General features: G+C 48.5%; 1 protein-coding gene across 1 annotated transcript in view; it reads right to left on the bottom strand.

Annotated features, from left to right (window-relative positions):
* Positions 1 to 1,080: 1,080 nt before the first annotated feature.
* The window catches only part of glis2b (GLIS family zinc finger 2b), a 77,938-nt gene continuing 64,974 nt past the window's right edge, over positions 1,081 to 14,044 (bottom strand). The window contains exons 2-7 of the mRNA XM_071394859.1: positions 12,729 to 12,942; positions 12,101 to 12,246; positions 9,351 to 9,533; positions 8,780 to 8,913; positions 8,317 to 8,435; positions 1,081 to 8,035 (exon numbers count right to left, since the gene is read on the bottom strand). Coding sequence (XP_071250960.1) covers positions 7,251 to 8,035; positions 8,317 to 8,435; positions 8,780 to 8,913; positions 9,351 to 9,533; positions 12,101 to 12,246; positions 12,729 to 12,918 — 1,557 coding nt within the window. The 5' untranslated portion in view covers positions 12,919 to 12,942 and the 3' untranslated portion in view covers positions 1,081 to 7,250. The remainder of the gene's footprint in view (positions 8,036 to 8,316; positions 8,436 to 8,779; positions 8,914 to 9,350; positions 9,534 to 12,100; positions 12,247 to 12,728; positions 12,943 to 14,044) is intronic.

Here is a 14,044-nt window from a genome sequence, read left to right on the forward strand (position 1 = left end):
AACTTTCCCCATATTGGTGTAAGCGTTGGTTTACATTGATCCACCACTGAGTATAGTGGCAAGCTTGACAAAAGCCTAAAGAAATCAAGTGTCTGAGCAGAACTCAACAAACAGAAGACGCTGTACCCAATAGGAGAGATGGAAGGGGAAGCCAAACACCCCACTCAGTGTTTTTCTATTTTATTTGATGGTTTAATGAAAGTCAATGAACTAAGAGTGTTAACTCAAATCTGTCCTCAGGACCCCAAGAGCTGCATGTTTCTTTCTCCATAGCACTACACAGCTTATTCAAATAATACAAGCTTGATGATGTGTTGATTATTTGAATCAGCTGTGTAGTGCTATGGGGGGGCAGGACCGAGTTTGGCAAACGCTTGTTGACCAGACCTATTGACCAGACCCAGTTGCTCTTGCATTGGTTTCTATGGGAGACACACCCAGTTAATTCGACCGGAAATGACCATTTAAAATGGTAAACGGCCTGAGTGAACTATCTTCATTTATCCACTATCTTTGCCCTTTAGCAAATCAAGAAAGAGATTTTGGAGTACCCATAGTGATGGATAGAGGGTGCACAACAAAGAGATTTTGGAGTACCCATAGTGATGGATAGAGGGTGCACAACAAAGAGATTTTGGAGTACCCATAGTGATGGATAGAGGGTGCACAACAAAGAGATTTTGGAGTACCCATAGTGATGGATAGAGGGTGCACTTGCCACAAGACCAGAGATTGTAGTACCTCTCAACCCACATCTGACATCTGCTGCTGATCCCAATGGCTGATTCTCTGTTATTCCGGAAGACACACAGCAGTTCCTGTCCAACACTGAGCAGAATTGCTGCCGAGTACCTACATGTTCAAGCATCCTTTTCAGTTGTGGAGCACCTCTTCAGCATTGGAGGGCATGTCATCAGAGGCAACAACTAGTCACTTTTAAAAAGCCAGTTATAAACTTGAGTTGTTATGGAATCGTTTTGAACACTTAAAATAGAATTGAGATGTGATTTAAAAACAATATAAGGTGTGGTGTGTGTGATGCAGCACTCCGGATGTAGTAACTGAAAAATGACAAATAAATTGTATCAAATGCGATTTTATTAAACATTTTCTTTCCATTGACATTATCGTAATAAAATTCCTCTAAAACAGAAGCACACAGCTATGTTGTACCAATTGGAGACTTTTACAACTCTAAAATGAAGCATGTTCAAGAACCTCGAGAACACGATGCCAGGAAAATAGATATATTCATATATATAGATTTCATTTTTCATATATTTTTATATCTTCTATATTTTCACTTATAATAAAAGGCACTTGGAATATGTTTTAAAATACTGACATTTAAAATATCTCAAAAAATGTGCAAAAAATAACTTGGATACAGGCCTCTTGTGGCCTTAGTCTTGAATTAACCCCTTGCGCACTGCTGTGGCACTTCAGTCAATGAATGGCATCCCTTGTAAGTGGCACTAATATTGCTAGCTATCACAATTTAGTGCCCCAAATTTTCCTGTGTTAAGCACATACTGTGACTCTCGTTATAGCTTAATTATTCATTGGCGTCAATTAGCTTTTTGTTTTTAACCCTTTCAGGAAAAAGTACCGCTTCTTTTCAACTATGACAGATAGGGGTTAATTCTAAAAAAGAAAACATAAATCCAACATAAAAGTTATTGTTTTGGTCCTCAAAACCAGCAAATTACAGAACCATATCAACCCACTGAGAATGAATTGACTTATACATTTGACATTTTCAACTGTTGGCAATTGGCATATCCCCTATAATATAAAGACTCCTGGGGAAGACAAAAGTGCAGAACATTACATGACAGAACGTGCCCAAAGGGTTAATGATTCAAACAGCTTATTTTTATATTGAAATATGTGGAACCTGGAATAGGATCCGTGTCAATTTCAGCTTTCTCCACCCAGCAGCCTAGAACCCTAGCCTGGTCCCAGATCTGCTTGTGCTGTCTTGTCAACTCCTATTGTCATTGTCATGAATTCGCCAGACTGAACAAACAGATCTGGGACCAGGCTACCAGAACACTCCTCTCTCTCTCTCTGGCTTCAATGAGCAAGAGAGACAGAGGAGGAGAGATGAAGGGATGAAAGGACAGAGGGGATTGGACTGGGGAGAACAGTCATGTCTGAGGATTCCACTGTTGCCAGGGAAACCTAGCCTACTTAACACCTGTTACTGGTGACATCATCTGACTCTGAAATCACACTGGAGGTCGGTCCACTGACATGGATGTGGTTTGCTTCTACCAAGCCTGCCTGGAGGGAGATAGAAATACTGGCCACCAAAGAGGAGGCTAGAGAGTGTGTACATGTGTGGAGCTCTCCGTGTGTGTGACCACAGTGATTAAGAGTGGTCGAGGCAGAAATAGAAATATGCAGTGAATCTGCACAGCACAAATCCTCCCTTGGCTTGTCAGAGATAGCACTGCAGCCTCCGGCGCAACATGACTTATTTTGACCCACTCCTTAAAAACCCCAAACATATTTAGCCAGAGAGGATTATACTGGATATTTGGGTTTGTTTACTGTGTGTGTGAGGGCGCGCATGCATGTTTTAGTGTTTTACCCTGTCTGTCTGCATACGTGCCTGTTTGTGTGAGTGCCTGCCTGTTTGTGTGTGTGCCTGCCTGTTTGTGTGTGTGTGTGTGTGTGCCTGTTTGTGTGTGTGTGTGCCTGCCTGTATGTGTGTGTGCCTGCCTGTTTGTGTGTGTGTGTGTGTGTGTGTGTGTGTGTGTGTGTGTGTGTGTGTGTGTGTGTGTGTGTGTGTGTGTGTGTGTGTGTGTGTGTGTGTGTGTGTGTGTGTGTGTGTGTGTGTGCCTGTTTGTGTGTGTGTGTGCCTGCCTGTGTGTGTTTTTTACTCTAACCCTCCTCTGGTGAAAAGCTTTGTGGCGACCGCTGACCGGCTAGAGGGAGTGAGAGAGTTCAGCCTTTTGGCTTTAATTTATATACAAAAAACAGAGAGCAGACAGAGTTCAGTGACCTAGTTTCCCTGCTGGCTGGCAGCATCAGGCAGGGAGAGGAGAGAGAAACGGGGTGGGCACTGACTTCAGAGACGAGAGGCCCTGGTGAGGGTGGGATGCGCTCTCTCTACCCTGTTCATTCATTTCTCCATTCACCCCCCCCCCCCCCCTCCTCTCCAGGCTACCCACCATTTTAGATGTTCAGATTGTAATTCGTTCAGTTGATGTTGTCATGAGGATCCCTTCCTCTAAACCTAGGTCTGTTACACCCTTCGTCTAGCCTAGCCCTAGGTCTGTTACACCCTTAGTCTAGCCTAGCCCTAGGTCTGCTAAACCCTTCGTCTAGCCTAGCCCTAGGTCTGTTAAACCCTTCGTCTAGCCTAGCCCTAGGTCTGTTACACCCTTCGTCTAGCCTAGCCCTAGGTCTGGTAAACCCTTCGTCTATCCTAGCCCTAGGTCTGCTAAACCCTTCGTCTAGCCTAGCCCTAGGTCTGTTACGCCCTTAGTCTAGCCTAGCCCTAGGTCTGCTAAACCCTTCGTCTAGCCTAGCCCTAGGTCTGTTAAACCCTTCGTCTAGCCTAGCCCTAGGTCTGTTACGCCCTTAGTCTAGCCTAGCCCTAGGTCTGTTAAACCCTTCGTCTAGCCTAACCCTAGGTCTGCTAAACCCAATCCCTAACAGATGCCCTCTATGTCAATAGATGGACTCAGAGGGTGTGTGGGTCTGGAGGTAAACCCTGTCAATAGATGGACTCAGAGAGTGTGTGGGTCTGGAGGTAAACCCTGCCAATAGATGGACTCAGAGAGTGTGTGGGTCTGGAGGTAAACCCTGCCAATAGATGGACTCAGAGATTGTGTGGGTCTGGAGGTAAACCCTGTCAATAGATGGACTCAGAGAGTGTGTGGGTCTGGAGGTAAACCCTGCCAATAGATGGACTCAGAGAGTGTGTGGGTCTGGAGGTAAACCCTGCCAATAGATGGACTCAGAGAGTGTGTGGGTCTGGAGGTAAACCCTGCCAATAGATGGACTCAGAGAGTGTGTGGGTCTGGAGGTAAACCCTGCCAATAGATGGACTCAGAGAGTGTGCGGGTCTGGTGGTAAACCCTGTCAATAGATGGACTCAGAGAGTGTGTGGGTCTGGAGGTAAACCCTGCCAATAGATGGACTCAGAGAGTGTGTGGGTCTGGAGGTAAACCCTGCCAATAGATGGACTCAGAGAGTGTGTGGGTCTGGAGGTAAACCCTGTCAATAGATGGACTCAGAGGGTGTGTGGGTCTGGAGGTAAACCCTGCCAATAGATGGACTCAGAGAGTGTGTGGGTCTGGAGGTAAACCCTGTCAATAGATGGACTCAGATAGTGTGTGGGTCTGGAGGTAAACCCTGCCAATAGATGGACTCAGAGAGTGTGTGGGTCTGGAGGTAAACCCTGTCAATAGATGGACTCAGAGAGTGTGTGGGTCTGGAGGTAAACCCTGCCAATAGATGGACTCAGAGAGTGTGCACTCTCTCCACAGAGTGAGGATCTGTACAGGGCCTCTTCTATAACTGTGTGATTGTCAGTGAGGATTATATCTTATTAGTATTATTATAAATTGTCCATCCCCTGACCCCACTCACCTGGGTCGTGTTCATTAGGCACCAAACGGACGGAAAGGAAGGGACTATCTGGATGTGTCCAACGCTCAGAAACGCTACTTTTCCATTGCAAAACATGTTTTTATGTTTTCTGTTGCATGTCCTAATGAACACAACCCTGTTCAGGACAGGAAGGAGCATCATCCCTACAGCCCCTCCATATCCCGGGCCAGCCCAGGGAGAAAGCTGAGTTACAGAGCAGCCATCACAAGAAATATAAAACCAAGCTTCAACATCAGAAAATGTCTCGTCTGAACATCCATGACAAAACAACAAACAAATGACTAACAAAAACAACCATAACTGTAATTATTCTCAAAACAATGGACATACCGTCATGGAAAATAAAGTATGGACATGCCGTCATGGAAAATAAAGTATGGACATGCCGTCATGGAAAATAAAGTACGGACATGTCGTCATGGAAAATGGAAATGTAAGACCTTTAAAGAAAGATGGAGAGAGAGAGTAGAGGGGGAGGGGTATTTGGCTCTTCAGGGGAATGTTTCTTGTGTTGAGATGCTCACCTCCCCTCCTATACCCACATAACATGGTTCACTCAACATTCTACATACATCATATCTCTGCGACGCCAGCTTGTGGAAGGACCCCAGAGTCCACAGAGAAAGGTGGCCGTTTCAAGCCTGAGCGTAAATGAAGGGAAAACCAAGGTAGTGAAGATGCAAAGAGAAAGGCTAAATGTTTCCAGAGAGCCACAAGTACAAGTTGGCAGCTCCATGTTTTGTAAAACGTAACAAAGACATTGGTGTGTACGGTATAAGTGCATGTTGAATGCATCAATCGAACCATACGGATTCTAACATAAGTAAATTGTTCTAGAAGTCTGCGAATTAACCCCACTTCCTTGGAAAAGTGAAGTGAGGCAGTTTGTAGTGTGGCAGTGGTTCTGTGACCAGCCCAGCTCTACGTAGCAGTAAAGCCTGATTCACACCGCGGGCCAAACCAGGCCTAACTGTAGCAGCCTGGCCTGGTTACGCCATGATGCTGGAACCATGCTAAACAGAACAATGTGAAAAGAAAATCCGAGCCAGCACGGTACGGTTAGAGTCAGCCCTATAGTGTCAATCAGCCATTAATGTGTCACACACCCTGTGGTTCAGGATACACAGCTCCCAGTCTACCCTCAAGGCTGGATATTTTTTTGTCACAATGTGGGACTGTTGAAGTCGGAACAAAGCAACCAACAGCCAACTCCACAAGGACTCAGGACTCTTCACTGGACAGCCACCTGTTTTACACAGCTGGTTTTAATGAAAGGTCATTTCAAACACTGTTCCACAACACAGTGTGTTACTTAAAGAGTGGACCTTTCATACTCAGTACTTAACTCACTGTGTTATTGACAAGTAGAGTATACAATAATAGACAAGACAATAATAGATTGGACTGGTAGAATGGGACTGGGAGGCTGACTGACCGGAGTAATTCACCTGTCCTCCAGGGGGTACATAACAACACCTGTGCCATAGACGTTACCGAGAAGAAAAAGAAGAAGAATATTGGTCATTTTCTCGGTGATATAACACCGTTTGTCTGCCTTCTAAGACTTTAGTTGCTCTGCGTCCTTACACAAGCCCCTAGTTTGCAACGACAAGCCCGTCACATGTCATTGTGGAAAGGGCTGGTCCACGATGGTCACCTTCCCCGAATCGGGAAAAGATTGTCAAAAATAGTCATCAAAGTGCTCACGTTTAGTTTCAGTTATGTTTGAGGAGAGTTGTTGAGAGGTTAGCAGCAGTTGTGAGGTTTACATCACTATAGCCTTGGTTGATGTACTGACTAAAAGGGGGTTGTGTGCTCCTTGGTTGGATGTCATTCTGATTGACATACACATCATCAAATAATGCGTGTGCTCCTGTGGATGGCACTCTGATTGACATCCAATAGCACCGTCCTACTGTTTAAAGTAAGGAGATGCAGTCAATTAAACCGTAATCCCCTTCTAAATCAGTTTGACTTCACTTCCGATAAAACAGGAAGATTGTCCAATTGTGTTCACAGCACTTTGTAGGAAGTAGTTTCTGTAACCTTTAAAGCAGCGGAATGGGGACGTACTGTGTGTTGCTAGCCTAGCAGTGAGCGCCTCCTACTGTTTCATTTGTGTGTCTACCTCACTGCTAGGCCACAGAGCACACTGTCAACATGAACATTATCAATACATACACATGAGGTGGAGCTTGAGCAAGGACACAGAGCATTAGAAGACTGTCGTTTCAATGGAGCCCGTCCAGAAACAAAGGTAACGTAAGTGAGAAAAGCCAGAGACAGAGAATGTGGTGAAGAGGTGAGGAGGGCTGCTGTTGCAAGCCTTATGAAATAATACAAAATTACACATGATTGAAATGTATTTATGAGTTGTTGATGGTCCCAAAATGTGCTAGATAAATGCAAAGATAGCAGTACCAGATACCTCAGTTTACGTTTCTCTTATGAATAAAACATTTTTTTGTCCGAGCCAATTTTACAAACTGAGGTGTGGACTTTGTTGTTAAGTTTAAGTTGCCTGAAAGTAGACTTTCTTTCTTTTCACGTGTCAATTTTTTTCTACCTTTTTCTACGTTTTCTCAGCCCCCCTTGAGCTCTTCTGGAATGTGTGTGTGTGTGTGTTAGTTGACCACAGCTGGCTTGAGCACAACCGTGCCGGAGGGGATGACCACCCAGGACAGGGGGTCATGGGAGGCCCCCGTGGAGAGGTTCAGCACCCCCCCACGATGAAGCTTGGCCTTCCCCTCCTCCCCCCGAATTTTCCCCTTGTGGTGACACCCGTGGTGGTGGGCCCTGCGCTCTGAGGCGGACGACCCCATGGATCCTCCTAGGGACACGGGCACCATGTTGGGCCCCAGCCCCAGGGCTGAGGAGGGGAAGGCCGGGGAGAGCCCCAGGGACGACTTGGTGGCCAGGCTCAGAGGAGAACCATTGAAGGACAGGATGGAGGTGGTGCAAGGGGAGCTGGGGCACCCCCCCAGCGTGCTCAGGTCCAGGGGCCGGGGGGCGAGGCGGGATAGAGGGATGGAGCCCGCCAGGCCCTGCAGAGCGTGGCCCCCCAGGAGAGCGGCAGCGGCGCTGGGGATGATGATATGGGCCCCACTGATGTAGCTCAGCTCCGACTCCCCCAGCTTCCCCCCTCCTCCACCCATCCCCACCCCCAGGGGACCCACCTTGAGCAGGGAGCTCAGCCCACCCGGAGAGCCTTGCTCCTGGGCTACAGAGTGGCCGTGGGCCTTGATGTGCTTACGGAGGGAGCTAGGGTCTGTGTAGCGCTTCAGGCAGCCGGCCATCTTGCAGTAGTAGGGCTTGTCCACGTAGTGGGTGCGTGTGTGCTTGAAGCGGTCGCTGGAGTTGGAGTAGCGCTTGTTGCAGCCCTCGTATGGACAGATGTACGGCTTCTCACCTGAGGAGAAGAGACATTCAGGTAAGTTATTCAATTCAATTCAATAAACTTGATTCGTTATTTTAGCGTTAGAGATTGCATGAAGGGAGGAATGTTTTCATGTTCATACAGCATACAAAAGAATGTGTGACTTTTACAGTGAGGGCATCTTTTCAGTCTTTTGCACTGATCTGTCTGTCTGTCTGTCTGTCTGTCTGTCTGTCTGTCTGTCTGTCTGTCTGTCTGTCTGTCTGTCTGTCTGTCTGTCTGTCTGTCTGTCTGAGTGTGAGTGTCTGACCAACCTGTGTGTGAGCGGTTGTGTATCTTGAGGTTCTCCAGGCGAGAGAAGCTCTTGTTGCAGGTGGGGCAGCGGTGAGGCTTCTCATTGGTGTGTGTACGGATATGGATAAGCATCTTGTACCTACAGACACACACACACACACACACACACACACACACACACACACACACACACACACACACACACACACACACACACACACACACACACACACACACACACACACACACACACACACACACACACTTGAGTATAATAACAGGTGCACACGCATACCCATATGGAACAATGTACTTGAATGAGTACAAGGAATTTTCTGTAGAGTTAGGAAGGTAGTTTTGAATGATACGACACACTCATAGAGGTGTTAAGACTGGTTTCATGAAGGAGTTCTGAATGTCTTATGTTGGACACATTTCAGTGGTTAGTTAATCCTCTCAGTCATGATCTGAGGTCAATCTCACCTAGCGTTGAAGCCCCGCCCTTTGCGAGCGCAGCCGTCCCAGTGGCAGCAGTACCCAGAATCCTTTTCAGGTTTGACGTGGAAGTCGTTGACGTGGTCCACAAGGTCTTGCAGGGACTCAAAGAGAAGATGGCACTGGAGAGAGAGGGGGGGAGAGAGAGATGGGGGAGAGAGGGGGGAGAGAGGGGGGGGGGGGAGAGGGAGAGGGGGGAGAGAGGGGGAGAGGGAGAGAGGGAGAGGGGGGAGAGAGGGGGAGAGGGAGAGGGTGGAGAGAGGGGGGGGGGTGAGTGGTGGAAGACATAGGGAGAATAATGTAAAAGAGAGAAAAGGTTGAACATCCACCACTGTCATTGTGAAATGTTAAAACAATGACCTTTGTAGTGTCTAGTTATGTCATGGTAACACCTGGCTGCAGAGCAAAATGGTCCTAGCCTGGTCCCAGATCTGTTTGTGCTGGCTTGCCAACTCCTGGTCTCGACAATGACCATTACATAGGAGTTGGCAAGACAACAGAAACTGATCTGGGCCCAGGCTAAAATGTTTCCCCTGTTGCATGACTTCCTGTGTCTCACCTTCCTCCAGCGACAGGCCAGCTGTTCGTCTGCTGAGAGATCGGGAGAGGCCCGCTTGTCATTGGGCTGGCCAATGAACATGGATGACGGCAGGTGGAGTCCGGCCCCAGCACCAATCGGCACGAAGAACTGGAAGGCCTGAGAGGAGGCTCTGCTCTCCACATAACGAATGTGAGCTGAGTCCTGAGAGAGAGGAAGAAGAGGATGAAGAGGATGGAGGAGGATTAGAGGTTAGAATGTCTGTCTTACTCCATCAAACACACACACACACACACACACATACACACACATACACACACACACACACACACACACACACACACACACACACACACACACACACACACACACACACACACACACACACACACACACACACACACACACACACACACACACACACACACACACACACACACACACACACACACACACACACAAGATCTGTTCCCTCTGCTTCCATTCTTTTCACCATTTTCCCTTTTCCCTTTCCCTCTCCTCCTCCTGTCCCTCTCCTTCTCCTGTCCCTCTCCTTCTCCTGTCCTTCTCCTCTCCTGTCCCTCTCCTGCTCCTGTCCCTCTCCTTCTCCTGTCCCTCTCCTTCTCCTGTCCCTCTCCTCTCCTGTCCCTCTCCTTCTCCTGTCCTTCTCCTTCTCCTGTCCCTCTCCTTCTCCTTCTCCTGTCCCTCTCCTTCTCCTGTCCTTCTCCTGCTCCTGTCCCTCTCCTTCTCCTGGCCGTCTCCTGCTCCTGCTCCTGTCCCTCTCCTTCTCATGTCCCTCTCCTTCTCCTGTCCCTCTCCTTCTCCTGCTCCTGTCCCTCTCCTTCTCCTGTCCCTCTCCTTCTCCTGTCCTTCTCATTCTCCTGTCCCTCTCCTGTCCCTCTCCTTCTCCTGTCCCTCTCCTTCTCCTGTCCTTCTCCTTCTCCATCTCCTGTCCTTCTCCTTCTCCTGTCCTTCTCCTGTCCCTCTCCTGTCCTTCTCCTGTTCCTGTCCCTCTCCTGTCCCTGGCCTCCTGTCCTTCTCCTGTCCCTCTCCTTCTCCTGTCCTTCTCCTTCTCCATCTCCTGTCCTTCTCCTGTCCTTCTCCTGTCCTTCTCCTGTCCCTCTCCTGTCCTTCTCCTGTTCCTGTCCCTCTCCTGTCCCTGGCCTCCTGTCCTTCTCCTGCTCCTGTCCCTCTCCTTCTCCTGTCCTTCTCCTGCTCCTGTCCCTCTCCTTCTCCTGTACTTCTCCTGCTCCTGTCCCTCTCCTGTCCCTCTCCTTCTCCTGTCCTTCTCCTGCTCCTGTCCTTCTCCTCTCCTGTCCCTCTCCTTTTCCTGTCCCTCTCCTTCTCCTGTCCCTCTCCTTCTCCTGTCCCTCTCCTTCTCCTGTCCCTCTCCTCTCCTGTCCCTCTCCTTCTCATGTCCCTCTCCTTCTCCTGTCCCTCTCCTTCTCCTGTCCATCTCCTCTCCTGTCCCTCTCCTTCTCCTGTCCCTCTCCTCTCCTGTCCCTCTGCTTCCACTCTGCGGTGTGAACATTCATATTTGGCTTAGGACATTATAAAAGCCAACAGTGGTGCTGTGAATGGATGGACCCATGGTCTGTAAGGATAGTCTTCTGTCTCAGGCCCTGTCTTCTGACTCAGCCTGGTTAGGACCAACAGCACACAGGCAACATTAGGGGCACAGAGCAGCTCCTAACACCCCTGTCACACTTCACATAAGGGAATCAGGTTGTGCTGGAGGGGGGGGGCACTGTTGATCAAACACATAATGTGTCCTGTGTTCCGTATAACAAGCTCCTCTCTCTGTCTCTCTCTCTCTGTGTTACTTGCACTCAGTGGCCTCGGGCATTGTGAGTGTGTGTGTGTGTGTGTGTGTGTGTGTGTGTGTGTGTGTGTGTGTGTGTGTGTGTGTGTGTGTGTGTGTGTGTGTGTGTGTGTGTGTGTGTGTGTGTGTGTGTGTGTGTGTGTGTGTGTGTGTGTGTAATCAGATTTACAGCGAGGTACAGCCATGCAGACCTCACGCCGTCTAATTCAATTCGCTCCCAATTGTATTGAGAGCTGCTGGCTGTGACCATTCAGCCCCTATCTGCTTCCCGGTGAGTCCCAGACAAGCACTCCCACAGACATGGGCACACACACACTCATACTGTACAACCGTGTACACACACAGATACATAAATGCATGCACACATAGCTGCCAAAACTTAGACACACGCACACACATACAAGCACACACAGACACAAAAACACACATACTGATGAATGCAGAAGCACAGCTGACTACCGGGAATTGGTCTCATTTTATGAGATTTGTCACATACACATTTGTTAGACAGCGAGAGGATTGTGGTCCAGTTGTAGTCATCTCTCTCTCTCTCTCTTTCTCTCTCTCTCTCTCTCTCTCTCTCTCTCTCTCTCTCTCTCTCTCTCTCTTTTTTCTCCCTCTCAGAAGAGAGTTGTCTCTGTTAATTCTTTAAAACCCCATCCAGTCACTCTGCACTTACTGACCTGTGACATAGTTTATAGTGTGTGTGAGCGTGTGTGTGAGCCCTCTTGTTGTCGCTGTGTTCCTGACTCTTTGTGTCGTGCTTCCTCGCCTTTTCTCATTAAAGATAATCTACTGGGAGAGGACGGTGTGACAGGATATCAGCTCTAACTGATACAGCTGGGATTGGCTGGGAAGCATCTCTCTTCCTCTTCCTCCTCCTCCTCCTCCTCCTCAATGGAACAGGACAATTCAGAGGTGTCCGTACTGTCAGATGGTTTCTACTCACCCCTGCAATGATGTGGTGGGAGACGGCGTTCCCGTTGGTCATCTCTGGGGAGCTGGAGGTGTGGCGGGAGGAGGGGGACGTACTGAGGTCCACGGCCGGCGGGGTGGGGGGCGTCTCTGGCCTCTCCCGGGAGACCACCAGCACACCTGTGGAAGGGTGAGGAGGGATCAGACTCTGTCAGATCGGTCGGTCAGAGTACCTAACACCTGTGGGTGTGTGATCTGATAAGAGGGATTGATTGGCAGTGTGTTACAGCTATGGGTTCACCCACTCTTCTCTTTGTGTTCAAAAAAACTTGTTCATGTATGAGGTCAGGTTTTGTGTTGTTAGTACGTCCTATCTAATGCCATGTCAGCCATGAATAGAATATGGGAATTTGTACTGCTGTTGAGCCCCTGTGTTACCCACCTCTGTGTGTGTGTGTGTGTGTGTGTGTGTGTGTGTGTGTGTGTGTGTGTGTGTGTGTGTGTGTGTGTGTGTGTGTGTGTGTGTGTGTGTGTGTGTGTGTGTGTGTGTGTGTGTGTGTGTGTGTGTGTGTGTGTCGTCACCCACCTGTGTGTATGTTTGTGTGTGTGTGTCGTCACCCACCTGTGTGTGTGTTTGTGTGTGTGTGTGTGTCGTCACCCACCTGTGTGTGACGAGGCCGGGGAGGCGGGCACTATGACGGCTGTGCCATCATCAGCCATGCGGAGCTGCCGGGCGCGCTTGAAGGGTATCGGAGAGAGGGTGAGGGTGGGGGGTGACCATGCACCCCTGTCCCGCCCGTTGACACGCCCCCGGGGGAGCATTAGGTCCAATGGCTCGTCCAGGGACAGCATGGCTGCAGCCCACGGACCTCCCACCTGCACAGACAACCAATCAGAGAAGGTCAGGTATTCAGTCGTGATGGTGGGAAACATTTATACAGTTCCATATTGGGATATTATTTTTGGTAATATATCATATCGTATTGTTTTGACAATATCGCAATATTATTTTGCTTTAGGTGGTTGTACCTGCCTGGACCAAAACTCCTTCATAACTTGTTCACTGTCTTCTTTTTAAATAGGGAGACAATTTGTTTTCAGCACTTTTATTTTATCAAAACTCATTTTATCATGTCTCTCTGTCTCTCTGTGTCTCTGCCTCTCTGTCTCTCTCTGTCTCTCATGTCTCTCTGTCTCTCTGTCTCTCTGTCTCTCTGTCTCTCTGCCTCTCTGTCTCTCTGTCTCTCATGTCTCTCTGTCTCTCTGTCTCTCTGTCTCTCTCTGTCTCTCTGCCTCTCCCTGTCTCTCTGTCTCTCTGTCTCTCTGTCTCTCTGCCTCTCTGTCTCTCTGTCTCTCTGCCTCTCTGCCTCTCTGCCTCTCTGTCTCTCTGTCTCTCATGTCTCTCTGTCTCTCTGTCTCTCTGTCTCTCTTTCCTATCTGCCTCTCTGTCTCTCTGTCTCTCTGTCCTATCTGTCTCTCTGTCTCTCTGCCTCTCTGTCTCTCTGTCTTTCTGTCTCTCTGCCTCTCTGTCTCTCTGTCTCTCTGTCCTATCTGTCTCTCTGCCTCTCTGTCTCTCTGTCTCTCTGTCTCTCTGCAGCAGACATAGTGAGTAATATGTTAGGAACATAGAATCACAAAATCACAGTATCAAATCGCAATACATATTGTATCAAGACCAAAGTATCGTGAAAATATCATATTGTGAGATCCCTGGAAATGGCCAGCCCTAGTATTCAGCCAATCATACTTGGAGAGAGTGGCCAGCCCTAGTATTCAGCCAATCATACTTGGAGAGAGAGGCCAGCCCTAGTATTCAGCCAATCATACTTGGAGAGAGAGTGGCCAGCCCTAGTATTCAGCCAATCATACTTGGAGAGAGTGGCCAGCCCTAGTATTCAGCCAATCATACTTGGAGAGAGAGGCCAGCCCTAGTATTCAGCCAATCATACTTGGAGAGAGTGCAATGGCTCTATTCCCA

This window comes from Salvelinus alpinus, chromosome 1 (assembly GCF_045679555.1).
Source record: "Salvelinus alpinus chromosome 1, SLU_Salpinus.1, whole genome shotgun sequence".
Taxonomy (NCBI): domain Eukaryota; kingdom Metazoa; phylum Chordata; class Actinopteri; order Salmoniformes; family Salmonidae; genus Salvelinus; species Salvelinus alpinus.